This window comes from Prenolepis imparis, unplaced genomic scaffold, assembly GCF_030444845.1.
Source record: "Prenolepis imparis isolate NDT839.2.m4 unplaced genomic scaffold, iyPreImpa1.0 SCAF_8, whole genome shotgun sequence".
NCBI classification, from domain to species: domain Eukaryota; kingdom Metazoa; phylum Arthropoda; class Insecta; order Hymenoptera; family Formicidae; genus Prenolepis; species Prenolepis imparis.
Genome location: NW_028141166.1, coordinates 10418074 through 10434714, shown reverse-complemented (window position 1 = coordinate 10434714; position 16641 = coordinate 10418074). Strand labels below are relative to the sequence as shown.

Sequence of the window (16641 nt, the reverse complement as noted above, 5' to 3'; positions counted from 1 at the left end):
AGCGTCTTAACCACCTTTCGAGTGTTGCGGCACCTCGTGTGGCGCGATCGGTAGCGGGGTTTTCGGGGGAGATAGAGAAGGAGAGAAAGAAGGAGATATAGACACCTCGTAAGGAGAGAGCTCGTTTTAAGGACGCGCAGTGGGCCCCTCCGGTGCCGCGCCGCGTGCCCTGTAGGTCGAGAAACGCGACGCGACGAGACACGCCGCAGGATCGGGGGAGGGTAAGGGGGAAAAAAAGGGGGGGTTCTCTCGACAGGGCGGTTGTTTGTGCTACGGCTGGGCCGCGCGCGAAGAGGCAGCTGCAACTGCGCTCGCGAGATACGACTTAGATCGTCGTGGCACGAGCCTTCTTCACGGCATGTGTTTTCTTCGGCTTCTTCCTCGCTCTCCTTTTCTTTTTTTTTTTTTATCTCGCATTTTGCTATTCCCCCCGTCCGTCTTCTTACCTTCTGCCTTTCTCTCTCGCGCTTCTGTTAATGTTATCTTTCTCGAATTGTGTTCGCAATCATAAATTCGCCGAATATACCGCGATGATAATACGCCCACTTTATACACATATCGATTCAAAATTTTAAATATTTAAAGTAAAAAATATTCTCATTTTTTTAAAATTATTATTTTAATTGATTTTATATAACAGAGGTATAATTATTGCACTTTAAATGAACATTTTCTATATATTTCTATCAATCTCATAATGATATCAACACGGAATATAAATAATTTACACGAAACTATTTAAATAATTACTTTTCAATAATCTAGATTGATTTGAAATGTATTTCCCATTAATATCTACATATGATTATCTCTGTGTGTACTCGGAATTGCTTTATTATTATACTCTATCAGTATGTAAGAAACCATCGCAAGATGTGCATTTCAGAACAGCGATATAAGTAATTGATGAGATGATTGCGATTTGCGTGGAAAATAAAGACTTCATTGCGAAACATTGCATAACATTGTTGATTAAATCGGCTTACTGAATTAAATTCTATCTTTTTATCGCAATCGCGCAGTATACATATCTATGCGCATTTCTCTCTCTCTTATAGCTTACGTTGTTATTCAATTAACAAAGTATGATTCGTATCGGACATAAACGCGATTGCACATCACACATTCTATTACTGCCGAGAGACAATCCTTAAGTACAGTAATTACGGAATATCAGCTGTCTCTCTCTCTCTCTCTCTCTTTCTCTCGAAAGGTTGTTTCAGTATTTCTTGCAGGAATAATCGAATGTATACCTAGTCGTTGTAATCTTCTCGAAACCACCTTGTACATCGCGATTGACGGTATCAAACAGGCGACTCTACCTTCGTGCGTAATGATCCCGATCTCTGCATATTGCACTCCGCAAATTATGAAACTCTGCCGCCGATATCCAATCGACTAATTAACGCGTCATGGAATTCGATTAATGTGACGATTACGTTCCAATTAATACAAGAATTAATTATCGAATGCATATTCTGGAGAGAAAATTAATTTTTTCGCGCACATAAATCGCCGTTTTAATTTGACGATAAAATTACAGTCGATTATTTTTCTTAATTCGAAACACAATTTTATGAATGATCGCAAATAACGAAATCTTTTATGCCCAATTAAATTTTACGGATGCAATAAAATAATAAAATCTTATCAACAGAAGCAATTGGATTTTATTTTCGTGAATTTTAATTTGAGCAAAAAGAGAATTTAATTGATATTTAAATATTAAAAATTATAACACGAGGGAGAGCTTGGCACGTGATTCCTTGTACTATAACCACTCATCTTGTTTGAGATATCCTATCCATGAGCTTTATATTTTATGGGATAGAGAGGAAGTTCGTTTCTTTCTCCATGGACATCTGGTACAAATCGCGGACGCAGGAAAATTAATGCACTTTTTCCCGGCATCCTCCCGAATCCCGCGCAAGCGTGTTACGAGAGAAGAAGGAGAAGGAAAAAAATAAGATCGGTACCTTTCTCTCCCCCCCTACCTGCCCCTTCTTCCCTACACCTCGCAGTAGCATCTGCCGCGGTCTTCGATGAAGTGATTTCTTAGTGCACCTTTTCCCTCCCTCTTCCTCTTCCCTTTTCCTCGCAGCAGCGCGTGCATCGCTCCGGGGTACTGGCCCCGACGGGCCCTATGGGAGGAACCGAGAAATTTAGATTAGGTGCAGGTAGCCAGGTTGTGCGTGCGCTGCCGGTACATTTACTTTTCTGCCTTCTCCATCTTGCTAGTCGACTCTCCGAGTCGCTCTTCTATGAGCAACATCGGTTTTTCACTCTTTCTCTCTTTCTCTTTCTTTCCCTTTCTTGACGAAGAAATCGACCAAGTAGCAGCCGTCCGAGCAGCTTCCTTTACGCGCGTACGAACGGCATTGACAGGAACCCGGGTTACCATCGTTCGTATCGCAGCTGACACGCACGCGCCACGTGGTTACCCAGCAGGCACCATGCATCGTATATGTATGCATGTATACAAAGTACTTTGATCTACGGATTATCCCCTCAAACAATTTAAGGTTGATTTTCTTAGCGAAAATTTTTTCGGACGTCATACATATGTTCTCTCGATCGCGATTTTTTACAGATTTATGAATATCTTTTAAACTAACGCTTAAATTGGGACAATATATTAATATTGTTCTGTGGCAAAATATAGCTGATCTATTATGTTAATTAATGTTGTATTTATCACTCTCTTTTCTTACATGTTACGCAATAATAATGTGTAATTTCATAATGATGCTGATAGAAAATGAAACAAGTTTATATCGGTTTTGCTTGTAATCAATATTTATATATATTATAAATGTATCCATTTTTATTCTACAATATGTTAATACTTTACTAAAATCTATTTTATAATATCCGAAAGTAAATATATATGACGAGTTATCGACTTACGTGTAATTTTCTTTTATCTTTGAATTTTTCTTCCTACAAATATTTTGAGATATATCGCTGCATAAATAATTAATAACAAATAAATTCTGCATATATCTCTATTCTTATCTATATTATCTTTGAAGGTTATAAATTCAAACCGAAGAGAGAATATTAGTACAATAATAACTTGTTTTGATATTGGTAGACATGCTGGGAGAGAACTGGTTGCCTTTACTCGCGACACGAATGTAAATATAATGTATATACATAATGTTTGTCATAACGTTAAGATCCTTCAATCTTCAAGGAGATTGCTAGACAGCGCGTGTCCGATATAAATATTTTCGATGTCACGAGCACGCGTTATATGCGAGAGTGTCACGATTTGGATAGTGCGAGAAGGAATCTTTCTCGAACGCGAAGGGCTCTCGCTTCTCCAAGACGCCAGGCGCACAAGGGTCGATGGTTATCTGACTTCCTGTCCGTTCGTATGCCCTGCGTATACGTGCTTTCGCGGTCGAACGAAAAAGAGCGACAGGAGAAAGAGGGGAAAGAGGAGATAGAGAGAAGGAGAAGGAGGCGGCGGCGGACGAGCGAGAGCAATAAAAGCCCGGCCAAATAAATACAAAAGATAATCGACACCGCGCAGACAGTCGTGCGAGCAGCGGAGGCTCATCCCCCATCTTCTCCGCGTTACTCTTTTTTACTTTTTCCGTCCGACTAGCATCTGTCGGTTCTGCTAAGTCTCCGCAGCGAGGCAAGAAACGCATATTGCCGCCAAAAGCGACGGCACAACAGGAAAACAAGCCTCTCGTTTCGCCATCGGCGCGTTTATTTTGACGTATTACGGTAAAATCGACAAGATTGGTAAAAGGAAGCACGCCTCAATTTTATAATTCACTATGAAAAATTATTTTTTATTTTTTTTTTCTATTTATAATACATACATGTTTTCTCTGTCCCTTTAAATAGTTGACAAATCATTTTTTTTCACATGTAACGTTATATATAATGTTCTTTAATAAATCGCTGTTGGGACGTTTGCCGAACTCGCCGTGAATTTAAACACGATCGTTAAGAGGCGCGTGCCCGTTCGATACGTAGCGCATTTACATTTTTTACGTATTGCCACTTATTATGCCGCAGCCGAACGAGAGTGCCGAAGTATCTTAGTCGACGGCTCTCCGGAAAAAGGAAGAAAACGAATGAGAAAGAGTATATACCGCGATGTGAAAGAGAGAGATAAAGAGAGAGAGAGAGAGAGAGAGAGAGAGAGAATGATGGGTCGAGGGGTTGTGGAGCCCGGGCACGTGACCGGAAGGCGGGGGGCAAAACGGCGCACGCGCCGTCGTCCTCCACCTGGCGCATCACCTGCTGCCCCCTGCTTAAGCCTCCCTGTCTCCATCTTCCTCTTCTCCTCCGTTCTCCTACTCCTCCACGTCTGTCCTCGTCTTCTCTGGCCTCTCACTCTATCATCTTCGATTCTGCCCAACCCTTCGGCATGTTGAGCTTTCCTTGCGAGCCATCCCCCGCCTCTCTATCTGCCCGGATGGCAGGCGATATTAAGTAGCTGATGCAATGCACTTTCACATATTACGTTTAATTATGATCCATATTTACCTACATTTAATAGATTATTTAAACCTTTAGTAGATTATTTAAATAATCTAACACTTTAAAATCTAGCTGTTGATCTGAAAATCAACTTAAATACTAATCCGTCAACAAACAATTTAAAAAAATGTATTGTAATTATAAAATTTATTATAGAAAGTTAGTTTACTTATGTTCCCTGTTGTTTAATATCTCGTGCGTTCTAATAAAAAATGGCTTTCTAATCGATTTAATTCAAAAGTATATAATAGAGGGAAAAAATATCTGTATAAAAGAATTAAGTCCCTTCAAATCATCTGGAATCTTAGCGAAAACAAATTGTATTTATTTTCTGGCAAGAGTCTGAGAGACACAACGCATCAGGACTAAACAGTCCTTCCTCAAGATCTCGAAGGACGTGGCGTTAAATCAGCTGCCGCGAGACACGAATTTTTCTATCTATCATAATTAGACGTCGCGTTACAAAAATGATTGAGCTCCTTGTAGAACGATGACGATGACTCATAATGAAGATGACGACCAGCGTGTTGCGCAATTATAGAGTGAGTCAGGACGCGGGTTGAGGGAAGCACGCAGCGCCAGGTGACAGATGCGCGTGTCTTCGGATGCTTTCCTGTATACTTACAGGGCATCCCGTAATGAGCGAATCCATCCGTAACACGAGCGGTTCGGAAGGATAACAGGAAAAAAATTTCAACCAATATTTAATCAAACTTGTCATTAGCGCTTGTGGATTCTCAATAATCATTCATCTTGAGTTGATCTTTGAATTATGCGGAAGCAGCGAAAACATACGCGGCTCGTTGCGATCCTGCATTCATATACGCATCATGATTTTTTCAATCACTTTATGCTGATTTGATAAAACGAACATGTATAAGATATATGATAGATTATTGAAACTTATAGCTATGTAGAATTTCGTTGATTTTGTCAATCGCTCTGCCGCATTTATAATATTTAGAGCTTTAATGCACAATAATAATTGCAGGAATTATTCGCACATCTGTTTTTTCGTTACTAATGACAATGATGACCGACATAGATAATATTAAGATAGTAAATGCGGATTTTATTTACTTTGAAAAGCAAAGAGGAAAGGGGAAACGAACCACAGCGACAATTGATTTAAAATCGAGCCAGATGCAACTGCACATCACAACACGATCGTTTTCGAAGATTGTAAAGTTATCGAAAAGAGATCGGAGGACATTAAGCTATCATACAACGACATGAGATCATTGTCCCGATCGCGACAAGCTGGCACGCCGGCTGCAACGTGGATGCCAAAGAACGCCTTCTGCCAAATCGGTCTTCCGCAAACATGGCCGACAAAATGAAAAGAATATCTTCACGAGTAGCCAGTGATATTAACAACAGATGAATAATTCCTCTATACGCTTCCTCATATTGGGACTCATTATTTCTTGTCGAAAACGATAAATGACGCACACATTTCTTTTTTTTTCTATTTTTATGTCGAAAGATGGATGGACGGAAATATAACAATACTTTGATTTAAAAAATTTTTGATCTTTATTTAGTACATTTCTTTTGCATGACTAAATCGATTTTGTTTCTTTTTTTGTTGCAGGTAAGTTTTTCAAAATAGAAAAATATTATTTCGGATTTTCGGATTCATCAGGAGCGTGATTTCGTCATTTAGAATATGTGAGTAATTAGTCTATTAAAGAAAGCGCATTTCTCTTTCTATTTTCTCCCAATTAATTTTCACATTTTAAGATTATTAATGTTTTTATTTCTTTTGCTGATAATATCAATGTATATTTTATAACTTAAAATTGTCTTTATAAAATTATCTCAATATTTTTTTTACTATAATAATTATCATAAATTTCAGTATTAATTTTCTTTTGACCTATCGAATTTCAACTTTCAAGTTTGTTTACTATACATATAACTAAATTTGTTTTATATACATTTTTTTTGCATCTATTATTTTGTTCTAAATTAGAACATGTACAATTGTTGTCGAACTAGTTTTATTATTATTTTATTTTTATTTTTATATTTTTACGCACCTCTACTGCGCGGCTTTTTGCTAGATCCACTTGATCCTATTTGACAGCCCATAGATGACGATCTCGCCACTGTTATTTGCTGACGAAAGTGAATGCGTTGGTCGCGGTTTGCACGTGGGAGTTCCCGTTATTTGGGTCGCATCGATCGCTCTCTTTCTATCTTTCTCTCTCTTTTTCCTTTTCTTTCTGCTCCGCCACCGACACAGACGTAATATATTGCCCATCTTTTGTGTGTGTTAATTCTTTTTTTCTATCTATCATTTTTTTATATCTCATCTCATTGTACGTCCGATAACATTTGTCGTCCAAAACAAACCAACAAAAAAAATAATGCTTTGATACAGAAGTAAAGATAGAATTATTTTGCACATATGTATATTCAATTTGTAATAAATATAGTCCACTTTTTCAATTAATAGTAAAAAGCACCGGTATTAGGATATATCCATCTTTAGTTATCACTATACTGATATCAAGGTATCGAAAGAGGATATGGATACTTTTTGTCAAGTATCGGCTGTCATCCTTGATTCGCCGATTTATTCGTGCAGTTAGATCGCGCGTGCCGCTTGGTCGAGCCTAAATCGTCGTCGTCGTCATCGTTCGTTGTGAATGAATTCGTTATCTAAGAAAACGGTCGCGACCCGTCTCGCGGTGCTGTGAACCGTACTGTGTGGGGTCAATCGAGTCACGAAACGCAAGGGTGGAGACACAATCCGAACGCATGGAATTTACGTACGCTACGCGTGTACGCAGATGCGTATCCTTTCGATCATTTCTCGAGCGATTCTGTAACTGGCAGTCACGCCACAAACCGTGTATCTATAATCGTACGGCTACGTTAAAAGTATGCGGCGTGGTCGCGAATATATGATAGATTATAAAAGGGAGTGACTTAAGTATAGTCTTTTTTAAATTATCGAAATTTTTTTTTACTTTGCGAGCCAAGTAGTTTTATTCTTGATAAATCTAGTGTTTATTATCACAATCGCATTTTGATATGAAAGAAAAATATATCATTCGGGTTATTAATTCTATTAATTTATCGATCTTAGAAAACGAAATAACGGTACGAAAACATGATTCGATATAATTTTCAAGCTCTATCTGTTTTACTTTAGAGAAGAATCTCATTCTGTCGAGATCCCTCGCGAGATTACGAGTATCGTGCACACGCACGAGATCGCTTGCGTTAAACTGTACGCACTCCTCGGCGAGAACGCGCGATTCAATGTCGCGCCCGAAGTAGTCAACAACAAAATGTGTAACCGCTAAAAATACTCTCTTCCTTTCCGTCGTCTTCGTCCTCCATACGGCTTCGTTCATGACTTTTTGTCTTTCTTCCTTTCCGCCGCTCGTCGTATTCGCGTCAGACGAAATCCGTTCTGGACCGTACAGCTGATTACGACAAACAACACAACGCGTTCGGAAGCCGTGGCTATAAAAATAATCCCTCGATTGCGAAAATAATATTTTGTTTGAAATTTTTTTCTGATGATTTGACAATGCTTGGAAAATGGATTATCTTTCAAAAACATCGCAATTATTTAAATGTCATTTTCCAGAAATTTAAATTTGAAATCGAGAAAAGGAAAAGGGTTTTAATTATGCAACTGTCCGAGAAAAAAATCGGTGCTTTTTACAGTTTCATTGTTTTATTATATACATATTTCGTCGATAAAAAATAGTTTAAATAATAAAATTATCGTCTTCTATATGTATATAAATAATATTTTATATTTTTTATAATAATGCACGAAATTTGTTATTTTTTGAAATATAACGAGTAGCTAATACAAAGTTCTTCTTCTGTAAACTATCAAACATACATGTGTGATATGACGACAATTGTAATTAATGTCAATGACGATGTTATCAAATAATATCGAACCTTTGGAGCGTAGATTTGACGTTATCGCGCGATTCATTCGCGTCATAAAAGTATGTACGTGGCAGATAAGAGGAATTATTCGTTTGCGCCAATTATTGGTTTGCGCCTACCATGATATTGCTCTATTTCACAAGAAAGAGAAAGAGAGAGAGAATATCTCTATCATAGATACAGATTCGTAAAATATTTAAAAACTCAAAAAAGTACACAAAAATTATATAAATCTTTAAATCTTGAATGGTCGTATCAGGATTATAAATTATCGTTTATATTATATTGTTTAATAACATGTGAGAAATTGATAAAGAACTTAATTTGTAGCTTCAGTTACGTTTTATTCAGGTTCATAATTTAGCGTCTCATTCATGCAACCATTCATAAGATAAAATTGCTAACGTACGTCGAATTTTCTACCAGTCATCCAATAGCAATTTAGTCAAGCTCTTTTCGTACGCGACGAGAAGTTTCTTGAATCACTGAAATACTTGGAAGCGCCATTCACTTATTTATCACTCGCAGAACGCAATCTTGTGACATTATATCACGCGTATTGACCGACTCATTCTTTAGTGACGTAGTCGTTACTATATGTTTATGCGTGCGAGATACATTATTTTTCAAATTCATCGAAATTAAGATGAATCGCTCGAGCAGGATTTTAAGAAAATTCCTGATTCACTTGTCGTAACTACGAAACCAGTTTGGTTTTATATGATACAAGATTATTCTCTTTATTCACGGTGAGCTGGTCAAAGGATTTTTTGCGAATCCCACATTTTTTGCTCCTCTCCATCCAAATAAAATCTTGAAAATGTTTCTTCTTGGTAAACTCGATGATATCACGATGTAAAAGGAATATTATCGAAACGGATTCGCGACGAGTTTAATCCCGCAATTGTTTTAATCGCTAATTATTCATCGTTTCGTCAATTTCGTATTTTTCGATAAGTATGCACGCGAATCGTGTTTACGTGTAAAGTTGTAGCGAACGCGTAGCCCGAACGCCGAGGAATACGAGTGAAAGTAAAGCTATCGAGCAAAGTTGAAGGAACTTTCTGTCTAATCGGTGTAGACCTATCACAGTCGCGATTATAACGACATCGTACACGTCGCGGGTCAACGCGATGCAAACGTCATGTCACGCGCGTGACAGCTCTAGACAAAAAGGCGAGCATACGCGTGTAAGGTGAGATGCAGCAGTGAACGTCTGATTAAGGAATATAATTAAATATTTCAACTTTTTGTTAACTGTGAATATTACTTTCGTCACACGTTTTGCCTTTCAGCAACTTTCTATTCTGTAACTTTTTAACGCATACGTTATAGGATTTATAGCTATGCAAAAAAAGTGCATTATAGTTATAATGCGTGCGTTAAAAAATTATAGAGATTAAAAGTTTTTGATTCGATTAAATGTTCACTAAAATTTTATGATTTAAAATTATGATTTATAATTACTATATCAATGAAAGAAAAATTCTATATAAAATGCCGAAATCGGCAATAAACATGGACGCTATCTCCAATAAATAATTATTTCAATTTGTGTAATTTACATCATTAAATATTACTGTGTGTCGTTTCTGAAAAAATATATATTACAATATACATATTTTACATGATTATAGAAATAAATTTGATATCTAAGATGATTCATAAAGATGTGTAATAAATAGAAGAAGTGGTAGAAGTAATAAAACAAGAAGTTTTATGCATGCATACATTTAAATAATCAAACGGCATATCCGCTTTTATCGATCACGCATTCGCGTTAATATTAATTATAATCCGTGAAATATTTACAACTGCTCAGTATAGTAATAATTTTTAGAACTAAACAAGTTTAGTTCAAATTCAAATATCTTTTTTGCGAATCGTCAATGAATAACCAATGAATCGATATTTATTTTTGCAGTTTTATAAAATATTCTTTGTTTTAACATAGGATCATACATCAGTTTTCAATAATTATTAAATTTTTAATTATAACTTATTACTAAAATTATATTTTATTTTTTCATGATTTTTTTCAATTCTAATGTAAATTATTCTTTTCTCATTATGATGATAGTAACTTTTAGTGTTTAAAAATTTTGATGTGACACTTGACTTGTGAGACTCGCGACGTAGGTATATAAGTGTGAGGAAAGTATATTTTCCATTTGTAGCAAAAATTCTTGATTCGATTAACAAATATTTCAATCGGCTTATTTGCATCTACCTTTCGGTCTTTATTTTTCGTCGTATCAACCGCTAAAAAACGCCGCAAATTTTGGCTTGCATCTCTCTATCAAGTTCGTTAAGAAGTTAAATTATCGAGAATCGCTCTAGTCGCCACGGCGACGCGTGACGTCTGACGACGATGCGACGCAATGCGCGAACGAGCCACAACGGGTCGACGTCACGCGTCACGTTACCTATCTATCTACGTAGAAGCCACGAGCACCGAGGTCGTTCATCGAGAACAATAATAACTAGCGGCATCAACGAGGAAACGAATTTCTGTGCGGTCGTTCGGACGTCAACGGTTGACTCGTGTCGATGAACGTCATCGAGAAACGTCAAGATCATACGCGGATGATTCCGAAATGCCCACGCTTTTGCTAGATTCAGCGAAACGATTAATCATTTTAATTCTAGCGAAAGCAAATTTTGAATGTGTCGCGAAAATAAACAAGATTCAAAAAGGCTCGCAAGTATTGTCAGAAATTTAAACTTTGACAAATTAAGAGGCTTGGAATAATAATTGTATATGAAGAAAAAATTCGGTTTTCTAAACATAAAATTGATATAATTATTATTAGTTGACACAAAAGATATAGATAAAAGAATTTATATACATATATATAAAGCAATTCTTCTAAAGTAGGAGAGAAGGGAGAGAAAGAGAGAACAAATTTAATTATAAATTAAAAATTATACAAAGAGGACAATATATAAAAAACAACTTTGTAGACCTTGTCAAGTATAAGATTGAAAAAAATCAATATCTTTGGTAGCATCAGTAGTCACATTCCTAACTAACTGCGAAAGGTTTCCCTAAGGTTGAAAAAGAAGAATTGAACGTTTCACTCTAATCGAATCGATTCTGGTAAATGGTAACTACCGCGTTCTCGTGATGTCGCCAACCACGTGATCACATATAGACCATCGAAACGTTCAAGGTCTTCGGCAATAATTCTGCGATAATTCCAAACAGGAAAATGATTAGCATTTTCTTAGGCAGTAATACGTGCGATATATAATTTCAAGCGAGGTAATTCAGTTTTTTCAATCGTATGTTGATTACCAATAATTGTAATTGTCATCAATTTGCAATTCCGATATTCTAAACTAAATATTCGAGTTAGCTATTATTTATTACGATAAATATTAATAACAATTTTTTATCTAAAAATAAGTGGTTAGGTTAGGTTAGGTTTACTAGTGTTTTTTTTATATAAAATAACAGAGAAAAAGGGAACTTCCTATTCAAGTTTTTCTTTTCGGAGCAATTGACAAGGTTGATAGCTCCGAAAAGATAAATTCATAAAGGCGCCACGTTCAAAGTTCCAAGTATACGTCACTTCTAATATTGAAGATTCCGAAAGACACGCTGATGCATCTCTTTTTATTCGCGCTGCTCTATAAAGACAACGATTATGATGATGTTTGCGCGTATACTCGCATACGTTTTCGAAACAGAGGATTCCAGGCATGGGATAATGAATTCCGCCAATGTGTTCTCTGATTGTAAATATCGCATTTTTTATTCATGACGAAGCAAGGTGTGCATAAAGATGCGGGGGAAGGGGGAAAAGGGGGCCAACTGTTTCTCGATACAGGACGATTGTATTCGCCGACAAAAATCTCGCGCTCCGTAAAGCCCAACTTTGCGAATTCGCAAAGGGGGGAAACTCCTCGTCATCGTCGTCGTCGTGATCGCATTGTCGCCGTATTACGCCGCGCTCTCCACCTTACTCTCGGCAAGTCCATAGGACACGCACGAGCGTCGGTTACGTGTGCAAGACGGGGCCGCTTTTATCGCGGCACGCATACACACGCATCCATACATACACACACTCATACGTCCGCGCCTCGGCTTCGGTACAGCGCCACCCCGAATACCGGATATGACGACACTCGCGCACTTGGCCCGACGCACTCTCGAGATGTCTCCCCTCGCCCTGCGCCGCGCTTCTCTCCCTCTTCCCTCCTCTCCCTTTTGCGTTCCTCGCTCGAGAACGCACGGCGTTCCCTCCGTTTCCTCTCCCCGAGCTTCCATCCCACCCCTTTTCCTCCAGCGGCCCATCGTCGTCGGTCCGCTATTTACTCTCGTAGTTCCGGCGACGGCCGAGCGCAGCGTCGTATCTCGTCGCTTTCGTCGACGCGCGCGCGGTCGCGGCGCGGCGTTCGCTTTAAGCGACGCAGTCCCACGCGGCTTCTCGCGCGTGTCTACCACTTTGTACTCGTGTGTGCCGCCGCTTCGTTTACGTTTTACATCGTTGTTTATCGTTGTTCGCGCGCGCGCCTTCCTTATTCCTCTTTTTTACCTCCCTCGCGCCTCGAGTTGTCCCGCGACGCGATTCCGCGAATGCGTGCGAGGACAATACGACGACGACGACGACGACGACGGTGTCGAGTCGTTGCCCGAGCGAGGATAGGTGATGTACGCGCACGACGGGAAAAGGGGGAAGAGTGAGAGAGAGAGAGAAAACAAGATACACACACTCGCAGCCATTTTAATCGCGCGGTACGCTAACAATAAGTCGGACCACCCAGTGTGTAATACGAGAGAGACCACGACGGTCTTACGTGTGCCAGGCGTCGTCACCGTCACCGTCTCGTCGTCATCGTCATCAACGTTGTCGTCGTTCTCTCTAGTCGACTCCGAATTGCGCCTGTCGGGCTGCGCGCCTCGCTTCTGCGCACGCGAGTTCGCGTATCGCGCATTAAGTCGCGTTTTGCGTCTTTTCGCCGATGGCTCGTTCACGTTCTTTGAAATCGCTCCAAATAAGTGAAGGTCGTCTCTCGACGACGCGGAAAGGACGTTGGAAAATTACGCGACGCGCATTTCGACCGATGTACTCCGTAATATCGTCGACCGGGGAGAAAGGCTGTGGAAAACGCGAGCTTGGCAAATATCGGTTCCGAGTATTACTACGGTTTCGCGATACTATGTATACATATAACGACGTGTACCGATCGCGCGACGCGGAGTAGTGCAGTAATCGGCATCCAAGTGACGCACGATGACAGGACTGATTCACGAAGATATGGAATCGTCATCGGGGTGACGAACGGAAGGAGGCCGAGAGACGGGGCGGGAAAATGGAAATTGCGAGATAAAGGTGAGCAGCAATAAAATGCGCGGCGTCTATTTAAGCGCCTAATTAATGGCGGGAAAGAAAAAGAGAGAGAAAAAAAGGAAGAGCAACAAAAACTCTCCGCTCTCGCGATCATCGAGCGCTCCAGACGAGCTTCGAGAAACTTGCGATCGCAAGTCCGTCGGCGCGGACGATAGAGAGAGAGCGCGAGAACGCGCGGCCGCGGACTGTGCAAAGTTTTCCGCGCCGCGATAGAGACGACCGCGTGACACGGAATCTGCGCAGTAGGTACGCCGCAAAATCCCGCCGACGACGTCGGCGGCGGCGCCGAAGAGAGAGCGTCGTCTCTAACGGAGGATATATACAAGTGTGCGTGCGTATGCATGTGCGTGTGTGTCTGAAAGAGGAGCTCTTCTCGTATAACTCGAAAGAATCGCAAACTCGAGCGCGAATTCTCTTCAGCGTCGATTATTGCGACGTTGCAGAAACTTGGACTCCGTTCTTTTTAGCCGTACTGTATTATATACGCATGTGCACTTTTCAAACTTGAGCGTGTGAAGAAAGTATTCGCGCATTTAGTTTTCTCTTAATAGTTCTATATAAAGAAAGTTATACGGAGATGATAGGTTTTTTAAAATTCTAGAATTCTCTTATAATAATGTGTTGCAACAGATTTAATTATACTATTAATTGAATGAAATTTTCATGAACCTTTATGCAATTAAAAATTATATTTGATATACATATATTATAATACAGAAAGAACGATTGTGCTAAGTATGCGTCTAACTCTTGTTAATTTCGCTTTAAAATTTCAATTAACACACTCCGGTATTCATGAAATGAAATATGAGCTCATGAAAATCGAGCATAATTGCTCGCAGGACCGAGTGCTCTTTGTTTCCCTCACGTCACGGAGTACATTAATCCACTTTTTTTTTATTCGTAAGGTTTCTCCATCCAGCAATATCCCGTAGTAACTAATCCTTGTATATAACACCTATCCTATTGTCCGACGAGACGACAAGAGATGATCTTTGTTCCTCGATATTTTAAATTCTATTGTACAAATTCCGAAAATATTTGTAAACAATTCGCGTGCGTCACGACTACCTTTTTGATGATTCTCTTTTCGCGCGAGCGCATTTACGGAGGCCCCTTACTGCCGCGAATGACGTGGACGACGCTTACATAATGTTCGATAAGGCGGATAATGATAAGCGACGTCTTCGTCGTCGTCGTCGTCGTCGTCGTCGTCGTCGTCTTCGTCTTCGTCTTCGTCTTCGTCTTCGTTTTCGAAGGCCCGGCGATTCCGAGCTGGTCGGCGGCGCCTCTCTATTTTCGAATGTGCGAGTCACACACTTATTGTCGTCGACTTCACCGTCGCCGACGCGTCCGAAAATGTCACCGGACCGATAAAAATGTCACGAGGTAACGAGTCGACCGAACGCGATCAGCCGTGAAAATAGGCGGCCGTTCGCCACATTCGCGCGACGTTCCCTAATAGATTTGGCCCCCTTTATTCAGACGACGCGAACATCCGAGAGATGTCGCAGAGATGTCCAATGGATGTTTTTAATCATGGAGATGTCTTATATATATCTTTTTTTTTTTACTTTTGTATTGTTTGATTAAAACTGCGTTTTTCGTACATGTCCTCCTTGATCTTTCTCCAAAGTGTAAACATATTGTCGCTTCGTCGTTTGGTATTGAAATAAAAGTTTGGTAAAATTATAATTAAAAGGGAAATAATATCGAAAAACCTTTTTCATATATTATAGAAAAATGGCTTAAAACTAGCTCGAAAAGATTAGACTGATTATCGCATTACAAAATTTTATTATAATAAAATATATTTGTGTGCGAAAATTATGAATATTAAGTTTTGTCATCTATTGTATTTCTGACTTTGTGCTCGTGAAAGGTAATCAGATTTTATTTGACTCAAATATCATTGATATCTTGATATTCTGGGAGTAGAATCTTCATCTCTAATTTATTTAATTTTTTACAAACAAGTTGTATTCGACAAAAAATTTTATAATAATTACAAGAATTAATTGTAAATAACAGAATATTTCTCAACACGCATATTTTAAAATAATACTATAAGTATATTATCGCGTTTTGCACGCTGAGTTATTTTATGCTAAAGAAAAAATTATACGATGCTAAACGAAGTCGTGAAGTGACTAGATGGTTAGACGAAACGATGGAAATGGAACAGTTAGCATAATTCGGACTGCAACGAGTTTAGGGGATCTGAGAACAAGCGGTAAAGATACAGTTAAATAGATTGTAAAGAGCAGTTCTCTTGATTGTTTGCTGGTATTCGCGATATTTGAAAATCTGTCGTTCCCGAGACCGCGTTATCGTCGTCGTCGTCGTCGTCGTCGTCATTGCCGGCTCTACGAGACTCCGGACACGAGATTCGACGGTCCGTATCGATCGTCTACGTATTCGCCAAGGTAAGACGACGACGGCGGGATAATGGCAGACAAGCGAGAGTTCCTCTCCGAGCCGATGACCTCCATCATTCAAGGACGCGATTCCTGGAAGGTGAGGTCGCGTTTGCGAAATAACGGAGTTCTCCTTGAAGAATAGGATGTCGGGACCATCGATCCTCTATATATCCCTCTATCTCTGTCTATTCCTTTCAACCTCCCCCACGCTGCGCGTCCCAAAATCCGCGAAATACTTCGCAACATTTGAAAAAGAAGAGAAGGTCAGGATATGAGATAATCATTATATTCTCGACGTATAAAATAGACGTTCAATTCACACGTTTACGTCCGTCTCGCACGTCGTCGTGTTTATATTTTAAATTTTATTCCAGTGTGACATAAATATAAATCACATGTCGACTTTATTACTTATCTAAATTTCCGTAATTATTGAC

General features: G+C 39.3%; 1 protein-coding gene across 4 annotated transcripts in view; it reads left to right on the top strand.

Moving 5' to 3' along the window:
- The window catches only part of LOC145939775 (serine/threonine-protein phosphatase 4 regulatory subunit 1), a 126194-nt gene that overhangs the window by 36273 nt on the left and 73280 nt on the right, over positions 1 to 16641 (top strand). Inside the window, exon 1 of one of the 4 annotated variants that reach the window (XM_083044368.1) lies at positions 12795 to 13766. The exons of 2 other annotated variants lie outside the window; for them this stretch is intronic. Coding sequence is in view for 1 of the 2 variants with exons in the window: in XM_083044366.1 (XP_082900492.1) it covers positions 14956 to 15173 (218 nt within the window). In the remaining variant the exon portion in view is untranslated. Of the gene's footprint in view, positions 1 to 12794; positions 13767 to 14940; positions 15174 to 16641 lie in introns of those variants that run through there. One more of the 4 variants, XM_083044366.1, reaches the window with a different exon arrangement.